We start from the raw sequence: 12,136 nt of genomic DNA, 5'->3' as shown, positions 1-12,136 counted from the left end.
CAAGTGGGAGTGAATCCTGCGGTGATTGCCTTGCAGAGACCTTCTGTTGTTTCTCTCTGCCTCTCAGTGAAATTGTATTAAAATCCCACCAAATCCTGTCAACAACCATGTCTGAATTTGGAAACAGCAAAGAACTAGATATACCCTCACCAATGATCCTCATCAATTTTTATTGATGCACCATAGAAAGCATCCTATGTGGATGCATCATGGCTTGGTATGGCAACTGCTCAGCCCGTGACTGTGAGAAACTACAGAGGGTTGTGGACACAGCTCAGCACATCACAGCAACCCCCATGGACTCTCTACACTTCTCGCTGCTTTGCTAAAACAGCTAACATAATCAAAGACCCCTCCCACCCTGGACATTCTCTCTTCTCCCCCCTCCCATCAGGCAGAAGATACTAAAGCCTGAAAGCATGTACCACTAGGCTGAAGGACAGCTTCTTTCCTGCACTTATAAATCTATTGAACAGTCGCCTGGTATGATATGAACCCCTGACCTCACCATCTACCTCATTATGACCTTGTATCTTATTGTCTGCCTGCACTGCACTTTCTCTGTAACTGTAACATTATATTCTGCATTCTGTTATTGCTTTTCCTTGTACTGCCTCAATGCACTGAAGTAATGAAATGATCTGTATGGATGGCATGCAAAACAAAGTTTTTCACTGTAGCTTGGTACCTGTGACAATAATAAACCAATTTACCAATACAGTAATTTGGAGAAAAACATTTTTCCTGCCCTTTGATTCGATAATTCCTGATTTAATTCCGATTATCCATTGAGCCTAAGTTCCACATCCATGGAGCCTTTTCACTGTATGAAAAACCCACATTTAATTGCCCAAGAACCCTGAAAGATATGGTAGCATTTCTAACAAAGAGACGCACCTGCTTCCATGCTGTATGACTCTTAACCAAAAGCAGCATCCTGCAGATGTTGGAAATCTGAAATAAAAACACACAATTCTGGAAACACCAAACAGGTCAGATGGCACCATAGAGAGAGAAACAGTTTCTGGTGACCTTTCATTGGAGCTAGAGAAAGTTTAAAGTGTAGCACACTTTAAGTAGCACCGGGGGAGAGAAAGGGGATGAAGAGGGAAGCACAGAAGTGAAGGCCTGTTATAGGGTGGAAGGGTAAACGGTAGAAGAAATGACAGTGCAATGCAAAATTGGCCAATTAGTGAAGATACAAATGGGAATAGCAGACTCGTTATCTAATGTTGTTGAACAGTTAGCTTCCTTCTCTCTGAGTGATGATGCACATTTCCCGCATGACGCTTTTTCAGATTTGCAACATTAGTGATTTTTCTTTTAAGGAAACTTGATGTATTAACAGCAAGAAAGAATAGTTTCATGATCGACATAACTGCACTTTTCAAGCTGCACTTGAAATCATAGCTGCTAGATTCTATTATGGGGATTGTGCTATAATAATCCTGTCATTGAGCAGTACATTAAGATTCTCCAGCGTACTGGAACTGCAAGGCAACAGTTGATCCCGAAAGACATGATTTGCCTGTTTCCCAGTGTGTGGAGTTGAATTATTTCTCCATAATTCCACCGCTCCCAAATCAGCAGTTCGAATTTGTGCAAGGCATTAATAAAATAAGGATGTTGTAATTAAAAACCAGTGGATTTTTAGCATTAATGTATCATCCACATCACTGCCTAGGTACTCGTTCTCAGCTACAAGTTTTATCATTTCATTTCTTGGGGTGTGAGCATCACTGGCAGGACCCTGATTATTACCAGTCCAAAGGCAGCCGGAGAGGTTGGCGATTAAATCTGAGAATGTGAAGGCAAATTACTACGGAAACTAAAATACTGCAACACCATTAGAAAATGCTGAAATAATCAGCAGCTCAGGCTACACCTCTAAAGGGAAATAAGTAACATTGGAGGTCCATTGTCCTGGTTATCCCCATTTATACCCACACCTGGATGGCGGGCAGCCTAGGGTTGTTGGTGTTCCTCAGGTGGTTGATACTAGGAGTTGGTATCAAATCAGGCTTTGTCAAGTACTGCAGTATATTTTTGCTGGTGAAGCAAAATTAGAAGGAGTTGTTGATAGTAAGAAAGTTATCATAGATTACAGGGGGATCTCGATCAGTTAGGGAAGTTGGCTGAGGAGTGGCAAATGGATTTCAATACAGAAGTGTGAGGTGATGCATTTTGGAAAGTCAAACCATTGTAGGACTTATGAATGATAGGGTACTAGTGTAATGGAACAGAGGGGTACAGGTGCATAGTTCATTGAAAGCAACATCACAGGTAGACAGGGTGGTGAAAAATGCATTTAGCATGCTGGCCTTCATCAATCAGGGCATTGAGTTGGGACGTTATGTTGCAGTTGTATAAGTCATTGGTGAGGCCGCACTTGGAGCACTGTGTTCAGTTTTGGTCACCCTGTTATAGGAAAGACGTGGTTAAACTGGAAAGAGTGCAGAGGAGATTTATGAGGATGTTGCCAGGACCAGAGGGCCTGAGTTATAGGGAGAGGTTGGCCAGGCTAGGTCTTTATTCCTTGAAGCATAGGAGAATGGGGGGTGACCTTTATAGAGTTTTATAAAATCATGAGGGGCATAGATAAGGTGGACAGTAACAGTCTTTTCCCCAGGGCAGGGGAGTCCAAAACTAGGGGTCATAGATTTCGGGTGAGAGGGGAAATATTTAAGAGGGACCAGAGGGACAGCTTTTTCACGCAGAGGGTGGTAAGTATATGGAACAAGCTGCCAGAGTAAGTGGCTAAGGTGGATACAGTAGTATCATTTAAGAAGCACTTTGATAGGTACATGGAGGGGCGGGGCTTGGAGGGATATGGGCCAAATGCAGGAAATTGGAACTAGATGGGTGGGCACCGTGGTCGGCATGGACTGGTTGAGCCGAAGGACCTGTATCCATGCTGTATTGCTCTATGACTCTATCTAGCAAATAATGAACAAAGCAGGTGCCATTGGATAGAATGAACTACAGCAGACCAGAACGTAACAATTTCCAATTGGATAAAATGCCTCATTAAAACCGCTGTTAAAGTTAGATTAAATTTAAAATCACACACCACTTCCCACTTAGAGATGCACATAGCCATGGCATTTATTTTCTGAAGTATGAGGGTTCGCAGGTAATTTCCCTGACTCTATATTATTTACGCAGGTCCTTGAGAAAGTCCTGCACTGTTTCCATGATTAGGCACCGAAAGGTGGCTAATGATTTGGCAATTTGTAGCCAGTTAGTTGAATAATGCATGACGAATGTGCTTGTTCAGGGGCAGGGAGAGAGATTTGTCTGTATGCTCACATGTTTTACCTATCAAAGGAAAAGGACTGATTATTTAAATGATATAAGATGGTGGGGATTTTTATTTTCCAAGTTTTGCAGAACCAGATGAGTCAATCAAGAGCAGGCTGTTTCATCCAAGACGTCAAACAAACATGCAAAGTTGTGATTTTAAAAAAGACAGCACAAAAATGTGCAAAAATAATTTCCTTTTCAAATGCATTCTAAGCCATTAATGTGACAGATTTAGTGACCTCTAAACAGTAAAACATTGCTGTACTGCAAAGAAATTATAAGATCATGTTTTCGGAAGTAATTCTCTTTCAGCTTTTATAGTATGATTTACAAAATCCATGTAATTGAAAATGAATGTAATTGTTTTAATGTGCTCATAACCAATATGTATACTAGTATTAAACGAGCTGTTATCTATGAGTTACTGGGTTTTTTTCTCCATCAATACGCTACGTCTATTGTCAGCTGGGGGAAAGATCCTTTCAGCTGGGTCTCTGCTTGACACACACATTTTCACATTTTAAAAAATCCTTCTTTCCCACCTCTCTTGTTTAGAATTTCTCCTTCCAGCAAAGGAACGACCTCAGACGAGTGCCATGCTGGCTCGAAGGCTGGTCATTGGAGCCCTGGGAGTAAGGAGCAATCAAACCAAGGCAGAACGGGAAGCTGAGCGTCAAAAGCTGAAGGAAGCTCGGGGTAAGCTGAATGTTTTGAGACCCATGGCTTTCAGAGTTGTACAACTGCTGAGTGAGTCAGCGAGTATGGAACATTTTCAGACCTTGATTAATATTCTACCCATTGTTAGATGGGTGACAATCTTGAAACAAGTTGGGTAAAGGGTGTTGGTATCTCTTACGTTTCCCATGTAAAGTAACCAGTTATCTTGTCAGTTTCAACTCCGTGGGCCATGCATTCCTGTGAATGAGTGCTCCGCTCTGTCTAGCAGTCAGACTGCTGAGAAACTTATTGCCAATAAAAGGTCTGCTGTAGTTAAATTCATTATTCTTTGTGTGCTATGTTAAATGGCTGTCTGTGAATTACTATCCTATGAATGCAATGACAAATATCCCATGCCCTCAGTATATACACATTGAAGGGTGTATAATTTAATGTAAGGTCTATAACTGCTGCACCACAAGACTACATTTTATTTACTAGGGAAAACCCTTGCCAAATGTCATCTAGAGTTTTAATTAGTTTCTCAGTGCTAGAGCAAAGATCCTCAACTAAACTCAGTGGCCTGTAATATTGCTGTCAGAAGCAAGAAAACTACCAGTGTGGGAGATTTCCAAGAGCAAAATTAAACTGGGGAGAAAAGATTGTGGTACGGTTCTTCTGCCTTAAAGGCCACTCATAACTGCCGGCTTTCATCTACTAAACTGGGAGGAAGCTCAGACTCCCAAGTGCAGGCAGAATCCCATCTTTTGTCAACTGTTCGATAACACTATGCACTGTGAGTATCGAACTCCTGATGGAGCACTGTAGGTGAGTGCAAACACCCTCGCAGTACCCAACACTTAGGCTGAGAAGTCTGCCTGCTGAACGTGTGCCAGGCCAACTGGCCGCTGTCCAGTGAGACCACTGATTTCAGTGGGAGGATGCAGTGCTAGACAGAAGGGTGTGTACACGGTAATATCTTTTTTATTTATTTTCATTGAGCTGATTCAAGTTTATTCAGTTGTTTTCCATTCTACTCTGTTCTTTAGACTTCTTGAAAAAAAATCTTCTTAATAGTTTATTTTGAATAGTGCAGATATTCAAGCTCAAATACAAAGTAACAAACTGCTAGAGGAACTCAGTAGGTCAAGACATTGAGAGGCATTTAGACGGGCACATGAACAGGGAGGGAACGTGCAGTTTAATAAGCATCAATGGTCCGCACAGGCATTGCAAATGGAAGGGCCTGTTCCTGTGCTGTTCTATAAGTCCAGAAACATCGACTATCCCTCCCCCTCCCCACCCCCACAGACGCTGCTCGACCCGCTGCGTTCCTTCAGCAGATTCCAACATCTGCAGTCTCTGGTGGCTGCATTCAATCTCAGTGACAGTTTTGACAGCTGGTGATCCAGGGGCGGCCCTCTCAGCTACAGTGTGCTGCTCTGGCCTCATCGATCAGCTCGGGGCTGGCCTCCCAGCGTAACATTGCACCTGCAGGCAGGTTCTTTCTGCAACTGGGTCCAAGGGCAGGTGAGCTGGAGCTCAGGTGGTTCATCAATCTGCTAATAATAAGCAGATATGGCAGGACCTAGGTGGTTGAATAGTAACTGGCCTTTGCTATAGCTTCTTGTCTGTGTGGATCAAATGGTAGTCAGCACCTAGAGTATACACCTAGTCACCCAGAATCTGGAGAGAGGAAACATGGTGGGTTCTTGTGCATCTCCCCTACTCTTCACTCTGGAAACCATACCTTCAACCATCAGGTTTATTTTTAAACCATACTTTTGGCACAGAATAAATAAATGCAAGTTGCTGTTAATCGATCTCAGGGTTGGTGTTAACAGTTGGTTCAACATCGAACAGTACAGCACAGGAACAGGCCCTTCGGCCCACCATGTCTGTGCCAAACACGATGCCCAATTAAACTAATCCCTTCTGCCTGCACATGATCCATATCCCTCCATTCCCTGCATATTCATGTGTCTGTCTAACAGCCTCTTAAATGCCACTATCGTATCTGCTTCCAGCACCACCCCTGGCAGCCCGTTCCAGGCACCCACCACTCTCTGTGTGAAAACACTTGCCCTGCAGCATCTTGGTGAACCTCTTCTATATCCTTCTCAAGGCTTCCACATCCTTCCTGTACAAGGGTGACAAGAATTGCACACAGTACTCCAAGTGCAGCCTAACCAAAGTTTCATACAGCTGCAACACAACTTTCTGACCCTTGTACACAATATGTATATGGTTAAGATGCAAGAAGGAGAAAGTTCTTCAGCATTCCTGGTGATTACCCCCATTCTTATTGGAAAACGCATTACCATGTATGTAATTCAGGGACACCTGCCAATGGCTCCTATGGTTAAAAACCTAGTCAGGGTTCACTGTTGAGACCTGGCCATGAAGAATGACTTGAGAGTGAGTTCCTAGATGGTGCACAGCATCCACTGTAGCGTTCCCACACACAGATTAACACATTCAGGAAATGACTAAATCATTCGTAGAAAAGAGGGCTGTCGGCTAATATAGACATTCATGTTTATTTCATCATCAGATTACGATGTCTCCCGAATGTCTCAGTTCAGCTGGTTGCCTGCTGCCAGTTGTATAGGGTTCAAGGTGGGCAGTATCCCACAGATCAGAACTGCTAACGAAGTTTGACTTTTTTAAGTGGTTGTGTACACTGAGTCAGCATCCTTGAGGCCAGGACTGAAGCACTTACAGAAAAAAGAATGACCTTGTTGATCTAGGTCCAATGCAAAATTAAAAGTTATAATGACAGTGGAGCAGGCACGGTAGTGTAGCGGTTAGCGTAACGCTTTACAGCGCCAGCGACCTGGGTTCAAATCCGGCCACTGTCTGTAAGGAGTTTGTATGTTCTCCCCACATCTGCGTGGGTTTCCTCCGGGTGGTCCAGTTTCCTCCCACATTCCAAAGACGTACGGGTTAGGAAGTTGTGGGCATGCTATGTTGGCGCCGGAAGCATGGCGACACTTGTGGGCTGCCCCCTGAACATTCTATGCAAAAGATGCATTTCACTTTGTGTTTCGATGTACATGTGGCTAATAAAGATATCTTTACTTTTGCACATGCTCTCATCCAGCTGAGATCTTAAACTGAAGGCTGGTCTGTCTCTTCAGATCTTCTGATGGCTGGAGAGTTGAACAAACTGGCCTTGTAGAACGCTGTTGGGAGAATCAGAGTCAGGTTTATTATCACTGACTTGTATGTCATGAAATTTGTTGTTTTGCAGCAACAGTACAGTGCAAAGATATAAAAATTACTATAAATTACAAAAATAAATAGTACAAAAAGAAAGGAATAATAAGGAAGTGTTTATGGGTTCATGGACCGTTCAGAAATCTGGTGCTGGAGGAGAAGCTGTTTCTGAATCGTTGAGTGTGGGTCTTCAGGCTCCTGTACCTCCTCCCCCAATGGTAGTAGCAAGAAGGGGGCATGTCCTGGGTGGTGAGGATCCTAAGTGTGGTGAGGATGCTGCTTTCTTGAGAGACTGCCTCTTGAAGGTGTCCCTGATGGTGGGGAGGGTTGTGCCCATGATGGAGCTGGCTGGGTCTACAACCCTCTGCAGCCTCTTACGATCTTGTGCATTGGAGCCTCTGTACCAGGCCACATCCTGTTGGCAGGCAGAATCTCCCAGGGTGGTGGTGAAGACTGAGCAGCAGTAAGCCAGCCTTGCCTCTGAAATGGCCTTGATAGAGAACCCTTACCCCAGTCTTACAGGCTAGGGATGGGTCCTGTCGACTTTGGGGTTAGAGGAGAAGCAATGGTGGAGAGTTTATGCTCATTTTTGACAGTGATGCTAGGTTACCAAGGACAGTGTTCTTTTTCGTCATCATGTGAATGCCCAGTTATTACTTTCATGTGAAAATTACATTGAGTTGTAGTGTCACATAAATCAGTCGGGCAAACAGCCTGCTTTCCAGCAATGCTATTTTATTGCATTACCAGATTCCCACTCCATCCCAATAAATGCTGAGACTCTTAACAAAAACAAACTGCTGGAGGGACTCAGCAGGTCAAGCAGCATTTGTGCGGGGGGCAATGTCCATAACCGCGATCTGCATCTCCCTGTTGCCAGTCACTTCAACTCCCCCTCCCACTCCATCACTGATATGTCAGTCCTCAGCCTCCTCCACTGCCAGGAGAATTCCAAGCACAAACTGGAGGAACAGCACCTCATTTTCATCTTGGAACCTTGCAGCCTGACGGCATGAACATTAAATTCTCCCACTTTAAGTAATCCCCGCAACCCATCCCCCTCCCACACCCACCCCCAGCCAGGCCTCTTTTCTTCCCTTTCCGAGCCTCTCTCTCTTTTTCTCTATCCCCCTTTTTTTTCCTCCTTACCTTTGACCCATCCCCCGGTGGATCTGCTCTCCCCTCCTCCCCTGCACCTGCCTATCACTGTCTCTCACCTGCATCGAGCTATCACCACCTTGTGCCCACCCCACCTCCCCTCTTTTGCCCACCTATCACTGCTCTGCTTTTCCCTCCCTTTATATTGGGCTGCCCTTTTACCTGTCTTCAATCCTAAAGAAGGGTCCTGACCCGAAACGTTGACCGCCTGCTTTTCTCCACGGATGCTGCCTGGCCTGCTGAGTCCCTCCAGCATCATCGTGTTTTTCACCTAGATTCCAGCATCTGCAGTCCTTTGTTTCTCAAGGAATTGTCAAAATTTCATATCGACACCCTGCATCAGGGCTGAGAGTGAAGAGGGAAGATAGCCAGTATAAAAGGAGAGAGGGGAGACAGGCGACAGGTAGACCAAGGAGGGATGAGGGATGATGGGCAGGTGGAGCTGGGAGTCGGAGGCAACTGGGTGGTAGGTGGAAGCAGATGAGGAGAATTTTTGTCCCCTTTCCCACACCCCCATCACCTATTGTCATCCCCCTCCCCCTTCTGATTCCGTCCACCTACTACCCACACATTGCACTCACCAGATCCCATCCCCCATCTGCCCTTAATGTCTCCCCTAATGGTTCCCAGTATCACCTTCCTTCCTTGTCAGATTCCAGCACTGGTAGCCTTTGTATCCCTGCTTATCACCCTCCACCTTCACCCTCCCCTCCTCCCACCCCCACCTGGCTCCTCACCCCTCCTCGATGTACCTATCATCTGCCAGCCCGTCTCACCCCTCCCTCTGTTGTTGGTTTGGGGACCTTGCTATGTGGGGTTAGTCCCCATGTTAGCCAGCGTAACAGTTACTCCATTTCCAAAGTCCTCCATTCGCCATGGAGCTGTGGAGGTGACAGCTGCTGTAAAACAGGCTGTGTGCTCTCTCTAAAGATAAGTGATTAGTTGCTTTGCCACGAGCTGAGAAAGAGGTCAAGCTTGTCACTTCAAATCAAACGCAGACTTCTTGAGAGTTATTCAAATGTGTCTTTGATTGGCAGCTTCCTTCCTTCTAACAGATAATTATTGAAATTAGCTGGGATCTCATCACTTTCTAGAAACTCCTTCTCAGCTTGTCTCCAAGTTGGACAGTTATCTGCAATGTTATGGAAGGTTCCCTGGATAGTGATGAAAGGTGGGACGGGGATGGAAGCTGGAATGTGTTTAAAGTGAAGGTGGATAAATATTTGATCGATCAAGGAAAAGAGGGGTGTGGAAAACTGACACAAAGGAGGACCTGAGATCAGCCATGATCATATTAAATGGTGGAGCAGGTTTGAAGGTCCTGATGGCCTATACAACCATAAGATGTAGGAGCAGAATTAGGCCATTCAGCCCATTCAGTCATGGCTGATTTTTTCAACCCCATTCTCCCACTTTCTCCCCATAACCCTTAACCCCCTTACCAGTCAAGAGGCTATCAATCTCTGTCTTAAATACATCCAATGACTTGGCCTCCACAGCCCTCTGTGGCAACGAATTCCACAGATTCACCGCCCTCTGGCTGAAGAAATTCCTCCTCATCTCAGTTCTAAAGGGACGTCCCTTTATTCTGAGGCTGTGCCCTCAGATCCCAGACTCTCCTACTGATGGAAACATCCTCTCCACATCCACTGTATTCAGGCCTACTCCTATTTTCTTGTGTTCTTGTGAATAAACACCTTCCAATGTTATTTATTTATATAATAGAGCAAAGCTGGCTGTTTGCCATTTGAAATGAGCTGACTAATTAGTGAAAATTCAAGTGCTTTTACATGTTTTCACCTTTCATTTAAAAGACTTTAATAGTTAGAATTGAAGTCACGGTCTGGTGTAATACTAATTGTCATATTTTATTATTTTAATTTTTCTTACAACATAGGGTATTTGACCCATTCGTGCTCTGACTATTCCCATCCATCCCATGTCCCGACTTATTCCCCTGTAACCTATTCTCTCTCACATGCTCACCAATTCCCTGCAGTGTGACACCCTGCCTGATTCTCTGCCCCCACTTACACTAAGGGGCAACTTACAGCAGCCGATTACCAGCACGTCATTGGGATGTGGGAGGAAACTGGAGCACCCAGAGGAATCCCACATGGTCACGGGGAGAACGTGCAAACTCCACACAGATTGCAACCGAGGTCAGGATTGAACCTGGGTCGCTGGAGTTGTGTGGCACCTTCCTAAGCCAGTGAGAGTGTAAGATAAAACCAACAAGCCATTGTAAAGGAAAGAACATTTTTTCCACTTCCCTTGAAGAAAGCCTTTGACATAAACTACACTCTCCCAGCAGTGACCTAGCTGTGATCAGCTAACTCAGCACACATCAAGATTGAAACCGAGATCTTCCTGGGTTGTATGGTTGATAGCTCCTCCAAGTAACTCTCATTCGCTTAACCTCCACAGGTTTAAATGAGGTCTCATTCTCACATTTTCCCAATGTTGGATTCCTATAGCGCAAGCCACTGCATTGTTTATTGATCCGTGTGCTTAAAATTGTGTAGTGATCGCATTTCAGTGAAATGGCTGGTTGATAGCCAGAGGGAACAGATTCGAGGTGATTGGCAAAAGAATCAGAGGCCACATGAGAAAAACTGTTTTCATCGAACAAATAGTTATGATTTGGAATGCAGTGCAAGATGAGGTGATGGAAAGAGATTCAAGAGATTGTCTTCAAAAGGCAATTGGATAAATACGCCAAGAGAAAAAAAATTTGCAGGGATACTGGACGAGCGTGGGACTAATTGGGTTGTTGTTTGAACAAGCCAGCACTAACTTCATTGGCCAAATGGCCGCCTCCTGACCTGTAATATTCAGTGATTCATTCCCTCAGCAGAGATGTTCACACATCAAATGCATAAGTCTGCTGGTTGCTAACATCTGCCTTGACACCCCAGGGGTTGGAAAGAGACTGAGAAATTGTTCTCAGCTAATGCACTGTCTGCAATCTCATCTCACAGTTCATATAAATGAAATGAACAGCTTGATTGCCTGTGTGTTTTGTTATATAGTCTAAAGCCCTCTTGTGAGACAACTGCCTTGTAATCACTATCCTAGCACTCATCCCATAGTGTTACAAACAGTTTAACCTAAAAGTTTCATTACTTATTTACCTTTTAACTGAATATAAAAATCAAGTTTATATTAAAAAAAAATCATTAATTGCAAATTTAAAATTCAATGTTGAATGTGTGGTTATGCATATGCTTTTTCGCAAAGGTGACACGTATCCGCAAGCCATGTGTACAGCTAATTTATATCCAAGCCTCAGAAATATTCCGCCCAGTTTCAATGGAACACTGATTTCAACTTTAAAACTCACATCCTCGCCATTTCACAACTTTGGTTCTGCAGAATAAAATGCTATAGGTGCCTTCCCCCTGATAATGAGAGCAGTGTTGATTTCACTTTTGTTCAGGGAGACAATAGAGGTCAGTAATAAAAAGGTTGTTTTAAGAAATAAATGCCTTATTGAAACCAAATAAAGCAGTAGCAGATGGAATGCGTCCAAGGGTACTTAAATAAATGAGAACCGAGGCTTGGGACAGTGTGATGGGAATTTTTTACAGCTCATTGGACGTGGGAGCAATGTAGTCACAGATTCCAATCTTCGAGAAAGGTTAAAGGAATGATCTTGTGAACTGTGTGCTTGTTAACTTGGCAATCTGTATGCTGGGGGATCTGTTAAAATTAGTTGTGTGTCAAGGAATACAATAATTACAAGTCACAAGTGGACAAATGTACAGAGCCACAATGGGGTTGGTGTTGCTGACAATGT

The 12,136-nt window shown here is 44.1% G+C and overlaps 1 protein-coding gene across 1 annotated transcript in view; it reads left to right on the top strand.

Annotated features, from left to right (window-relative positions):
- The window catches only part of r3hcc1l (R3H domain and coiled-coil containing 1-like), a 186,153-nt gene that overhangs the window by 148,360 nt on the left and 25,657 nt on the right, over window positions 1–12,136 (top strand). Inside the window, exon 6 of the mRNA XM_052027675.1 lies at window positions 3,859–3,999. Coding sequence (XP_051883635.1) covers window positions 3,859–3,999 — 141 coding nt within the window. The remainder of the gene's footprint in view (window positions 1–3,858; window positions 4,000–12,136) is intronic.

The sequence above is a fragment of the Pristis pectinata genome, chromosome 12 (genome assembly GCF_009764475.1).
Source record: "Pristis pectinata isolate sPriPec2 chromosome 12, sPriPec2.1.pri, whole genome shotgun sequence".
In the NCBI taxonomy this organism is placed as follows: Eukaryota; Metazoa; Chordata; class Chondrichthyes; order Rhinopristiformes; family Pristidae; genus Pristis; species Pristis pectinata.
This window is presented reverse-complemented; position numbering and strand designations above follow the sequence as displayed.